This window comes from Prionailurus viverrinus, chromosome D3 (genome assembly GCF_022837055.1).
Source record: "Prionailurus viverrinus isolate Anna chromosome D3, UM_Priviv_1.0, whole genome shotgun sequence".
In the NCBI taxonomy this organism is placed as follows: domain Eukaryota; kingdom Metazoa; phylum Chordata; class Mammalia; order Carnivora; family Felidae; genus Prionailurus; species Prionailurus viverrinus.
The window spans coordinates 21486357-21499179 of NC_062572.1; the positions used below are offsets into that span (position 1 = coordinate 21486357).

Consider the following 12823-nt stretch of genomic DNA (forward strand, 5'->3'; position numbering starts at 1 on the left):
AGTTGCCACTGTGTATTGGCGGGGAAGAAGGGGCTGCCACCGTTCCTTGGTTCCCAGGGGCACCTTCTCTTCTGAGCCATGGGGAGACTTGCTGAGCCTGAAGCTTGTCTCCTGTGCTGACTAGTGAACAGCATGGTCAGGAAGAGGTTCCAGAACAGGTCTGAAGTCCTGTGCGTGCCGTGCCTGGCACAGGCAGAATCCACAGGACATTCCTAACTTATGGTCCTCACGTGGCAGGGTTGTCCCTCAGTCTCCCCATTCCAGTGTCTCTGAGAGAATTATCTTCCTGAGCGAGGATTTTCTGCTGTGTTCACGTGAGCAGGCTGAGCCTACAATTTCAACAATAGCTCAGACTAAAGCTCCTTAAAGCCAATGCTTCCTGGAGAGTTTCACAGCCTAGGCTGCTGGTAATGTGATAGAAACAGTAGAGACCATGAAAAGGAGCCCAATATCCCTACTCATTAGGGAAATGCAGATCAAAACCACTTACATACCACTTCAGCTTTATGAGGAGATGGTCATCTGAAACCTCATATATGCTAGTGGGAATGCAATCCTTTGCAGCCGCATTGGAGAACAGTCTGGCACTTTATTCAGAAGTGTATAATAAAGTCATGATATGGCCCAGGCATTCAGCTATTAGGTATCAAACCAAAAGAAACTAACATATATGTCCACACAAACAGCTTGTATAGGAGTGTTTATGGCAGCAATAGACACAATGCAAAATAGACAGAAGGTGTCAACGACACAAATGTCCATCAGCTGATAAATAGATAATGAATATATGGTGCATCCATACAGTGAAATACTAGTCACCAATTTAAAAAAGTGAACTACAGAGCCAGGTATAACTAGATGGACCTCAAAAACATATTACACCTAAGAATTCGGCAACAGAAGGCCATCACATGTTTGTTTTGACAGCCTATCCAATAAAATTGGAAACTTCCAGATAGATTAGCATGGGCTCCACGCAAGGGTGATATGCAACTAAGTGAAACATTCCATACATTTACAGATGGTGATGTTCCCACAGCAATGTGCATGCACCTAATGTGGGTGAATGGGGCACTTAAAATGGCACATGTTCAGTGTTACAGTGCACGTAAAATACCCACAAGAAATCACCGCAGACAGAATGGAATTTGTGGCTACAAAGGGCTGAGCGCAGTGGCGACAGTGACTTCACTGCTGGTAGGTCCAAGGTTTCTCTGCAGGTGATGGAAATGTGGTAAATTCAGTCATGATAGAGATTGTCCAACTGTGGAACTATATTAAAGACCATGGAATTGTATACTGTAAATGAATGAACTTTGTGGCATACAAATTATCTCAATAGTTTTGTTTTGCTTTGTTTTTAGAAACAAACAGTATGAGGGAGAGCAACTGTGACCGACCTTTTAAGGTCATTCTGTGCTCAGAGCAGACCCTCACACCCTCTAGGGTGTCCTGTTTGTCACAGGCAATAATGGGGGTGACCACGAGGGGCAGGGGCAGGTTTTTGTCTTAGGTCCCCATGGGCCTGTAGCACTGTGTCAGCATTGATGCTTTCATCCCACACTGAGCAGTAATAGTCAGCCTCGTCCTTAAGCTGTAGGCCCAATATGGTCAGAGAGGCTGTGTTCCCAGAGTGGGAGCCAGAGATCTGGAACTGTGAGAGTCTACTTGTCCTGAGCATCACAGTTTTGGGGCCACCGTGAGAAATCTGTTGGTACCAGCCCACATAATTTGTTCCAACATTGTTACTGTTTCCAGTGCAGGTGAGGGTGACCTTCTGTCCCACAGACCCTGACATGTATGCTCCCTATGTCAGTGGAGACTGTGCCCAGGACCCTGTAACAGAGCAGTGGAGACACAGACAGGGGAGTCTCAAGGAAGAAGAAGAAAAAAACAGAAGAAGAAGAAGGAGAAGGAGAGGACAAAGTGGAAGAAGTAGTCAACCTGTAGTTAGCACTGCAGGATGGAGTGGATTGACTGTGGGGCCCAAGAAGGTTGGATCTCATGTTCCTGAGCCTGGGTCACTGGAGGAGCACTGGGACCTTTGGGTTGTGTTGGTCAGTGATGTCTGGCTTCATTCTGGATTGGAAACAAGTGCTGATGAGGTAGCATGATGTGGAGACAAAAAAGGAACCTTGGTCCCAGGGTACATGGTTGAGCCAATGATTTGGCTCATCTCTGGTTGAGTCCAGAGATTTGAGGAGATATCCCGGGAATGATGTGTCAAAATCATGTCATTCTGTCCACTGCTGTTGCTCCTTCGGGGGGAAGTAGAGAGTGCATTTCTGTCCTGGGGTCTCTGTCCCTGATGGAGGCTGGATCAGCAGGGAGAGGTGTGGAGATCCGTGAGCACAGGGCAGGGTCAACACTTCAGAGAGTGGGGCAGAGCTAGGGTAGGATCCCTGCTGGAGCTCAGGAAGCATTCATCTGGGTGGTAAGTAAGAACAGGGAGGACTAAGGGCATCCAGTCTGTGGTGGCCATGACCTGACACCTTGATCCTTAAATCGCCAATGAGGGCATACCTGTCTCACACTTCTTAGTCCATTCCACACCCTGAGGAATTGGGTCTGTGATGGTTAAATTATGAGTAGCTTGTGTAGGCCATGAGAGCCAGATGTTTGGTCTAACATGATTTTAGTAGTTTCTGCGAATATATATTTCACATGATATTAAGAAGTAAATGAGTAGGGGCACCTGGGTGGCTCAGTCAGTTAAGCAACTGACTCTTGATTTCAGATCAGGTCATGATCTCACGGTTCATAAGATTGAGCCCTGCATTAGGGTATGAGCTGAAAGCATGGAGCCTGATTGGGATTCTCTCTCCCCTTCTCTCACTGCCTCCCGCCCCCCCCCCCACTGTGCTCTCTCTCTCTCTCTCTCTCTGTCTGTCTCAAATAAAGGAATAAATTTTAAAAAATGGAATTAAGTCAGTAGACTTTTATTAAAGCCAATTACCATCCATAATGCGAATGGGCCTCATCCAATCAGTTGAAGGCCTTGATGTAGAAAAGACTGACCTTGCACAGAAAGAAGGGATTCTGGGAACACATTGCCCTCAGAACAAAACTACAACATCTACATTTCCTCTCCTGGGTCTGTGGCCCTCCAGCCCACACTGTGGATTTTGGACTTGCCAACCTCTACAACAATGGCTAAAGAGTCCTTAAAATAAATATCTCAGATAGATTGATATGCACACGTAGACATGCACTTAGACATACATTATATTACACATACGTATACACATGCATCTTATAGGTTCTTTTTCTTAGGAGAACCCTAACTCATGTGCAGTCCTTTATCCAAATCTCAGTCTTATTCTTTGTTTTTTTCTAGCCCTTTGCATGGTTCAATTCTACAGAGGGATCAAGACAACTGGTCAGGCAATGCTAAGTCTGTGCTCTAGGTCCTGCAAAGACCATGCGAAATCGTGATCACAAGGTGATCACAGGTGTCAGGTGGTGGGGAAGTGACCACCATTGAAGTTTCTTGCAACTCTTTACCTTCTTTCTACCTCTGGGAAGAGAAGGTCATCATGTGAGTAATATACTTTCTGCTTTCTTTCTTTTTTTAATTTTTTTAACGTTTATTTATTATTGAGAGACAGAGAGACACAGAGTGTGAACAGGGGAGGGGTAGAGAGAGGGGGAGACACAGAATCCGAAGGAGGCTCCAGGCTCTGAGCTGTCAGCACAGAGCCTGACACGGTGCTTGAACTCACTATCTGTGAGATCATGACCTGAGCCGAAGTCAGTCGCCTAACCAACTGAGCCATCCAGGCGACCCTATACTTTCTGCTTTCTAACTCTCATGTGAATGCCTACATTTCATATCAACACCTCGTGCCTGGGAGTGAGTGTGTGTTGGTCTGGAATTGATCAGGTGCATGGACATCAGAATGGTCATGGGATTGAGCTATGATTTTATGAGATGGAAACGACCTGGCCCATGTCCCCTGCCCAGATGCCAGTGTCCATAGTCCATGTCCCAACTTGAATAACAAAGAGGGTAGAGGGAAGAAGAGGTGGTAGGCACGGCCATATTTGGTGAAATTTTATCATTTTCTTCTCCTATTTGAACCCCAAATCCCCAGCCATGTGATTAGTCAGTGACTAAGCCCAGTTCCAACCAGATAGCCACTGTATTACCCAAGCCACTTGGACAATCCCCTCCCTGGTCACCATGATGATTTCAGGGGAGATGGTGGAGTGATGTGGTCCAGGCAACTTGAAAACCGAAGTTTCTGGTCAGTGGGTCATGGAGGGCAAATCTCCCGTCCAGAGGGTGTGTTGTATGGACCTCATTCTGGGACTGCAGGGACATTTGTCCCAATCTGGGAAGTCAGCCTGAGACACAGTATGTTTTACTTCTGTTTCTTCTCTCTACTTCCAGACACTGTCAGTTCCCTGAGCAGGTGTACCCTCCATGTGTTTCCTTTGCTGTGTCCTGACCCCTTAGACCCAAGTCTGCCATGTAGCAAGGGTTCAGTAAAGGGTGTGAATGCATACCATTGGAAGAGTGGACTATCCTAAGCCAGACACAGCTGGACTCTGAGTCCTGGTTCTGTCCTGACCCCTTGATAAGGACTGAACTGTGTGCCCTCAAAACCCTATGTGGAAATCCTAACCCACATTGTGATGTTTGCAGATAAGGCATTGAAGCATGTAATTATGGATAAATGAGGTCATATGGGTGGTGTCCTAAAAAATAGGGATGATGTCTTTATAAGAAGAGGTAGAGACACCAGAGGGGAAAACACAAACAAGGCCATGTGAGCACCCAGGAAGAACGCCACCATCTGCAAGCCAAAGAGAGAGACCTCAGGAGAAATCAAACCTGGCAACACCTTGAACTTGGACATTCAGCATCCAGAACTGTGAGAAAATCAATATCTTTTGGATTAGCCACACAGTCTACGGTTTTATGTTACGGTAGCCCTAGCAGACAGGCACAAGCCTCAGGGACTCTGTCCCCAGGGCAATATCCCAGCGTACAGGAATTTCTGCTCAGTTTGCATGAAACAGAAAATGTGTACCTGCAAGGACAGGCTGCAGAGACAGAATTGAGAGCACAAGGACACATATCCTAGAGAAAGTTCCCTGAGTTGGGTTTCAGACCTCAGATTTAGGTCAAACAAAAGGGGAACCAGCTGTCTTGGCAGAAGATGGGGGCTGCAAAAGAAATCCCATCACTGCAGGGACAGCATGTTTTCGTCTCACTTCCCCACAGGACTGGAGCACTGTGTGAGCACTGAGACTATCATCCCATGCTGAGCAGTAATAATCAGCCTCGCCCTCAGCCTGCAGCCCAGTGATGGTCAGGGTGCCTGAACTGCCAGACTTTGAGCCGGAGAATCTATCTGGGACCCCCGAGGGTTTGCTGTTATCCCAATAGATGACGGTTTTGGGGCCCATTCCTGGGACTTGTTGGTACCAGCTCACAGCATTACCACCCCCGATGTTGGAGCTGCTTCCGGTGCAGGAGATGGTGATCCTCTGGCCTAGGGTCCCAGACACTGATGGTGGCTGAGTCAGCACAGACTGGGCCCAGGACCCTGCAAATGAGAGACCCAGAGACCGTGATGCCAGGGTCTAGAGACAAGAGGAAAAAGAAGGACCCACATGTCCTCCAAGGGCCCCTTCCCTTGGCCTCACATCCAGTTACCTGTACAGTGAGCAAGTAGGGTGAGGAGAAGAGGGGTCCAGGCCATGGTGGAAGTCATCACTGTTCCTACCTTCTGTAACCCACGGTGTGCAGACCTCCCCTAATAGGTCTCTTCCCCTTTTCATTCTCTAAGAGGGGGAGGATCTGTCCATGCAAATGAGACTCATAGCTGTCTAACACTTCACTGGTCCTGGGTCAGGTCTCTCTGTTGAGGAGGTAAGGGAATGGGTATGGGAGGGGCTGTGTGGGGCCAGGGGGTGTGGATGTCACCACTGTGAGCCCTGAACATAGGGCACAGGCAGTTCCAGGTGGCAGGTCCCAGCTCTGATCACCTTTTAACCCTTGAAATGGGCTGTATGTGTCCCTTGGTGGTCCAGGCCCAGACACAGCATTGTGTGACATGTGACTGGAGCCAGTCAGGCACACCTCCTGACATCCTACTGCTTTGTCCCCTATCCCCTGCTTTAGGGCCAGGTATCCCCTTATGTTGCCTCCCATTACCTCAAGGAAAGCTGTATACTCTACCCAGACTCTTCAAGGTCTGGCCATGGCTACCTTGGCTGTTCATGGGTCAGGGTCGAGGTGGTGTCTCTGCTCAGATTCCTTTTCAGTCAGGATCAAATCCAGAGCACTGTGCTACCCCCATGAAGATGTGTCTCTTTCTGTGCAGGACACATGTTTTTTCCTCTTATGTGATTCCTTGCTTGTTACAAATTTAGCAGTGTATCTCCAACACACAAAAATATTTTTTCAAAGTCCGTTTTCCTGGTGAACTATGAGTATTTTTATGTTTTATTTGCTGTTTATTCAAGCTTCACCATTTTACTGGTCTTCTCACTAATAGATGAGTTTAATAGCATATTTTATACTTGTCCATTCTGTATTTGTATGAGAATCAGATATTTGGCTTTTTGAGTCTGGCTAATTCTGATCCCACTCCCAGAACACAGAAAAGGTTAAATGTGGTAGTGCCTTCTGTGACCTCCCTGTGAGGTGGAGTCTCTCAGCAATGATCCTGAGGTGACCTGGAGTGGCACTTACTGGGGACTGGAGCAGACGGGGAACCATCCTGGGATGTGTACAGAGCATCTTGTGCTGGGCCCCTGGAACTGGTCCTCTCCTGAGGAAGGGACAGATGGAGGAGAAAACCACAGGTGGTCATGGGATGTCTTATGTTTTATAAGACATTAGAAAGCTCTGGGAGTCAGAATTACAACCGTATGAGACAGAAACCCCATGGTCTGTGTCCCCTGCTCAGCTCTTAACGTACACAACACAAGACTCAAACATGAACCAGCTATGAGGGTGGAGGGCAGAGCTGGTAATAAAGAGCTGAGTGATATACAAGGTGGGGATGCTTGCACAAACCGTCTGACCTTTTCCTCTCCTATCCAGACCCACATCTTCCAGTCATGCTGTCAGAATGTGATTGATCCCGGCCCCAAATGCTGGGATGAACCTCTGTTTCTGGGAGAAATCAGATGAATTTCTTTCTGGTACCATGTTGATGGCAGGGAAGATGGTGTAAGAGATCTGGTCCAGTCCTGAAGGCTGGGATTCCTGATCAATGGGTCCAGGATGACGAGGATCTCTCATTCTGGATGGCTTGTTGTGTGGATGCGATACATGGGAATGCAGAGGCATTTTGTTCCTATGTGGAAAATCAGCCTGGGGACATGGGGGTCATGGAGAAGGGTCATCTCAGATAACTATCAGAGAAAGAAGAGTGAGTCCTGAAGGATTTCCCACTTGTTATCTGGAGAGGAAATATGCCTGTGTTTTATTTTCTTAAGTTTTATTTATTTATTTATTTTGAGAGAAAGAGAGAGAGAGAGAGAGAAGAGAAAATGAGTAGGGGAGGGGCAGAGAGAGAGAGCGAAAGAGAATCCCAAGCAGGCTCCACACTGCCAATGCAAAGCTGCCTGACATGGGGCTGGAACTCACAAACCGTGAGATCATGGCCTGAGCTGAAATCAAGAGTCAGACGCTTAAGCGACCCAACCACCCAGACACCCCGAAATATCCCCATGTTGCCACTGAACAAGGCAGGGAGGTTGTTGACGCTTCCATCATGGGGGTGAACTTGGGGCCTCATCTCCATACCCCTGATCAAGAATGTTCTCCCTAGGAGCTCACTCACATGTCATCCAGCTCCTAAGGATTAGCTCGAAGCCACACCCCCTTCTTCGGTGCCTCCTTCCTCCCCAAACTTGCTGAATCTGCCCATTATCCTCTAACAGCTACCGGTGTTCCCACTGGCTTCCTTCCTCCCTCCTCCTCATTCGTGTTCACTGAAACATCTGGACTTTTCTTCATAAGCTTGAATTAGATCCTGTGTCTTTTTGTCAAATGCTCCAGTGGCTCCTGTATCCACCTACAATACTCAACTCCCCTCCCTCCATGGTAACATTTTACATGTGTTTATGCTTTTCCTGGTTTGTTTTCCCTTTCCCAGATAGCGTCAGCTCCCTGAGGACAGGGACAATCCCTGTCTTGCCTACACTGTATCCTGAGCCTCTAGACCAAGTGTGGCACCAAGTATGTTTTAGTAAATAGTGTGGGACGAAGGAACTCTTGGTGAGTCAACTGTCCTAAGTCAAATGCAGTTGGACTCCTGTGTCTCTGGTTCTAACCTGACACTTCATGGACCTGGCCCCCAGGGAAAGCTGACCATTGCATCAAGTGATTTCTGCTCAATGCGAGACGGTATCACAATATGTGTTGCCAAGGACTGGATTTGGGGACATAGTTTGAGAGGATGAGGACAGATTGTAAATTATGTACAGTCAGATGCAATAAGTGTCCAGAGAGTGAAGGGCCCACAAGAGGAGGAGGGAGGCTGCATCTTGATTCTTCACTGATCTGGAACAGTGTTTGTCCAGATGGCCCCATGTCTGGACCCAGTGGTCAGACTTGTCTTAGGACAGGACCTAAGAAATCATGCCTTGGCACACCTGAAGCCAGAGGTTTCATCTCAGATAACAATGAGACAAGATCTCCCCAGTCCATATTTCTATGGCTTCCACATATGTGTTTTGTGCCAGGCCACAATTTCATCTCATGTTGCTGCTTTTTCTGCTACAGATGATTTTGTTCTTGAGATCTGACCCCAACCTCATGGATGGATGAGTCTGTAGATCCTGGAAACAGGAACCTAAATTACAGAAAATATAGGGGGCAGGGATATTTGGAGTTCCTTATTACTTGGTCCAAAGCCTAACTCACTTTGGGGATTCAGAGCACAAAGCTCGGGATGCCAGCAAGGTTAGAGAATGGGGAGGAAATGGCAGAAAGGAGAAAATAAATCTGAATACAAATTGAGAAGGAAACCCTGGGCGTTCCTCTGCTACATCGGTGCAGGAGACTTGATACACATTTGCTAAGATACACATTCATTTTAAATTTCCTCACAGATCAGATCATTCCTTACAAGATCATGTAGATCTTGCCTTACATTGACAAGTTAGTAGAAAGAATCCATGAAAACTGTCATTGTAGGCAGATGAAATTGGGCGTGAGTGCTCAAGGAGCTAGAATCTCATTTCCTCCTAGGCCTGGGACATGGGGGCTTTCATTGTGCTGGTCAGAGGGGTTCAAATTCATCCTTAAGTTGCAGTCAAGAACTTGAGCACACAAGACTTCTCCAGTAGGCATGACTTCCCACTACATATGCCTCCATAAGACCAGGCAAACAACATCCCATGTGGGGTAGGGATACACCCACATGCCTTCCAAGAGAGGCCAAGGCAGCCATTGGTGGTGACCTCTTTTTGATCAGTTTCCTCAGACTGTCTTCCCGGGAATTATGGATGCAAGTTTCACTTGTAACCCTTGAAAATACAGAGTTTCTGAGATCACATGCTGCCCTCTTCATGTACCTGTCTTCTGGCCCCAATTCTCCAACAAGTTACAAGTCACAGGGTCCTTCGCCAGGTTGAAGTGATGAACAGAAACCATCGCCCCAGATGCCCACTGTGGGGGGCACTATATAGACTCGTCGCCAGGGGTCCCCAGCAACAGACCTGTTGCACTCACACTCTGTGCTTCGGCCTTCGGACAGAGGGTCCTCTACCCGGTCCGTGTCCTTGGTTGACACTACATATCTGTGCTCTCACCCTGACTTGTTTCTTCTGACTTCAGACCTACTTCCTGGGCCTTATCCTCCTCAGAGACAAGCTGGCCTGAGGACACAGGGCAGGATTCTCCCAGGGCTATATTCTAGTCACATGTTTTCTTAGTGTTTCTACTTTCTTTTCTTTTTTTCTTTTCTAAAATTCCCCACCATTTCAAGGACATTTTACCAAAGCTATTACAATGATTGTATTGGTCAATTCTGGGAGGATTGACATCTTTACCAAGTTGAATATTTAGACCCATAAGCCCGATAGATCTGTACATGTATTTAAACCTTTAATCTCCCTTTGAATGGTTTATAATTTTTAGTGCATAAAATTCTCAAATTCTTTCAGATCTTTCCTTATATGTTTCATATTTTTGATGCTATTGTAGATGATATTATTTCTAATTTTCATTTTTGGAGGTTGATGCTAGAATAGATAATACAATTCCCACGTGCATGTGGGGGTTGCATCACAACCCCAAATGGAAACACTCAGACCAGAAGCATATCTGAGTCACTCTACACTCTCCAGAGAGCATGGCCGGAATCAGCCTTTTCATTCTTATCCAATTTCTTCATTAAGAGCTATAAATCTCTGAGCATGGGATTACTTCCAGTGCAACATTAACAGGGCGAGACTATATTATCAATGGATTAATCCAAATTTTGATCTGAAGAAAAGTATGTGATACTATCAGATCAAGTGGACTGAGGAAACTCAGGTGCTGACAGAAGAAATGACAACGCTATTGACCCCCTAACCCAGGCGTGGTAGAGCCCCTGTTGTGAGGGGCACACCAGGTCAGGAGGGTGCAGGCCAGGTTTTTGTTTCACTTCCCCATAGATCTGGAGCACAGTGGAAGTCTTTAGAAGGAGAGTATCTGGGTCATCCCCTGCTGGCACAGGGAACCTGTAAACACAGACCCTCATGGGAAACGGGGCACCGGAAAAGGTTAAGCTGCTTGGTGGTCTGTGACAGTGAGGGTGACACCCACTCAAGAGCTGCCATGGATCTGGAGATGTCCCTACCTGTGCAGTGAGCCAGGAGCACCAGGAGCACAAGGAGAAGGGTCTAGGCCATGATGGATGCTCCTCCTGCAGCCCCAGATCAGGGCGGGCATGTAGCGGTTTCTTTTGTCTTCTCCATGGACTCATGGGGACCGGCTATTCACACAAATTTCCGTCCTGCCTACTAGCTGAAGTGTCAGCTTAGTCCCTTAGAAAGAGGGGGCTGATTTCCACAGAGACTCAGAGTTTGTCTCCTGGGAGGGACCAGGGAAGAAGCAGCTGCCGGAACCTTCCACAGACCTGTGAGCAGCAGACCCCTCCCAGCCAGAGGGGACACAGCTGCTGAGTCCCCACTAGCACACATAGGCAAAAGTGTGGGCGCCCTAAGGGGGGTTGTAGGGTACACAGCAGGGGGCCCCCAGTGTGCTCTTCCTGGGGAGGCCGACAGTGCCCTCTGCTGCCCACAGGTCAAGCTTCAGCCTGTCCCTGGAAAGGATGTCAGGGACACTGACCTGACAGCCTGGCCACTGTCAGACCACAAGCATCCACATGCCATATGCCCTAGTGCCCAAGGTAACTAATATGAACAAGCAGCCTTCCCAAGGAGAATTTCTGTGTTTGTCAGAGAAAGAAATGTGGTGAATCACCACCAAGCACCATGAATGGGGCCACAGTGGGTTGAGAAGGCAGTTTCTGGAAGCACACACCTGAGCTGCTGTCTCAGGTGGGCCACGTGAGGGGGGAGACTGGTTCTCTGGGTGGAGAGTTGGGACCAGGGTTTCTACAGCAGGACAAATAAAACACACTACCTTCCCAGAAGAAAGAAGGAATTGGAGGTGGGTGGGCCATCAGATATGATGTGTTGAGGGGACGGAAACTACGTCATTTGACAGCAGCTATGAGCAAATGGAATGTAAGTGCAAAAGGGGTGAGGACATTTGACGCCTAAATGTAAAAGTACTTCTATGTCAGAGTGAGGTGCTTGGTTTTTATTTTATTTGTATTTCTTAGAGATTGAAAACGGGAGAAATATTGTTGAAATGCAACATATTGTTTTTATTATTAATTCTGTTTAACTTTTCAGCTTTTCCAAGTATAATAAAAAATCAAACATTGTATGCACTTAAGGCACAGAATGGAGATTGGATATACATTAACACTGTGAGGTGAAACAATCAAGCTAATCAATACATTTATCACTTCGTATACATGCCAGTTTTCTATTTTTCTTCCTCCCTCCCTCCCTTCCTTCCTTTCTTCTCTCTCTTCTTTCTTTCGTTCTTTCTCCTCTCTCTTTTCTTCTTTCTTCTCTCTCTTTTCTTCTTTCTTTCTTCTCTTTTCTTCTTTCTTTCTTTCTTTCTCCTCTCTCTTTTCTTCTTTCTTTCTTCTCTCTCTTTTCTTCTTTCTTTCTTTCTTCTCTCTCTTTTCTTCTTTCTTTCTCTTTCTTTCTTTCTTTCTTTCTTTCCTTCTTTCTTTCTTTCCTTCTTTCTTTCATGAGAACCCTTAAGATCTATCCTGTCTGCAAATTTCAAATCTACAGTACAGTATTATTAACTAAGAAACTTACACTTTAGACAGACATTGTGGTGTCAGTTTCAACAATGTGCCTGACTACAACAGAGCAGGCAAGGCCATGTCCGGAGGGCCTGAGGGCTGAGTATACAGGGAATCTGGAGGAGGAAGATGAGCAAGTAGGGCCCACAAGGAAGAGCATGGAGAGGTGACCGTGGCCCTGGACTGAGGGTGAGGGAAAGGATGATGGTGAGGTTGAGGGCTCCAGCTGTGTGCACTGTCGGGAAGGACATGAGAGGGAAAAATAAGGTTGAGGACAGTTAAAGGGGTTTGTGTCACATGTGTAAAGGTGGGGATGTGGGAACTACGTGGGAACAGGAACGTGAGATATGCCAAGTCCGTCCTCCCAGTGCAGTGGCCGGAGCATCCCTTCTTGCTGTGCACTAGCTCTGGGTCAGTGGTAAGGAAAGGAGAAGATAAGAGAGGTGGGAAGATGAAAAAAAGGAATAAGAAGGAAA

The 12823-nt window shown here is 47.0% G+C and overlaps 1 non-coding gene and 1 gene segment (V, D, J or C); one reads left to right on the forward strand and one right to left on the reverse strand.

Moving 5' to 3' along the window:
• The first annotated feature begins 913 nt into the window (after positions 1 to 913).
• On the forward strand, positions 914 to 1017 carry LOC125149730 (U6 spliceosomal RNA). The gene has a single exon (XR_007146032.1). It is a non-coding gene; the product is annotated as a U6 spliceosomal RNA (small nuclear RNA).
• A 442-nt stretch (positions 1018 to 1459) lies between these two features.
• On the reverse strand, positions 1460 to 5738 carry LOC125149372 (probable non-functional immunoglobulin lambda variable 1-50). The segment is given in 3 exon segments: positions 1460 to 1594; positions 5221 to 5555; positions 5666 to 5738. Coding segments are annotated over 3 exon segments (528 nt in total).
• Positions 5739 to 12823: the final 7085 nt, after the last annotated feature.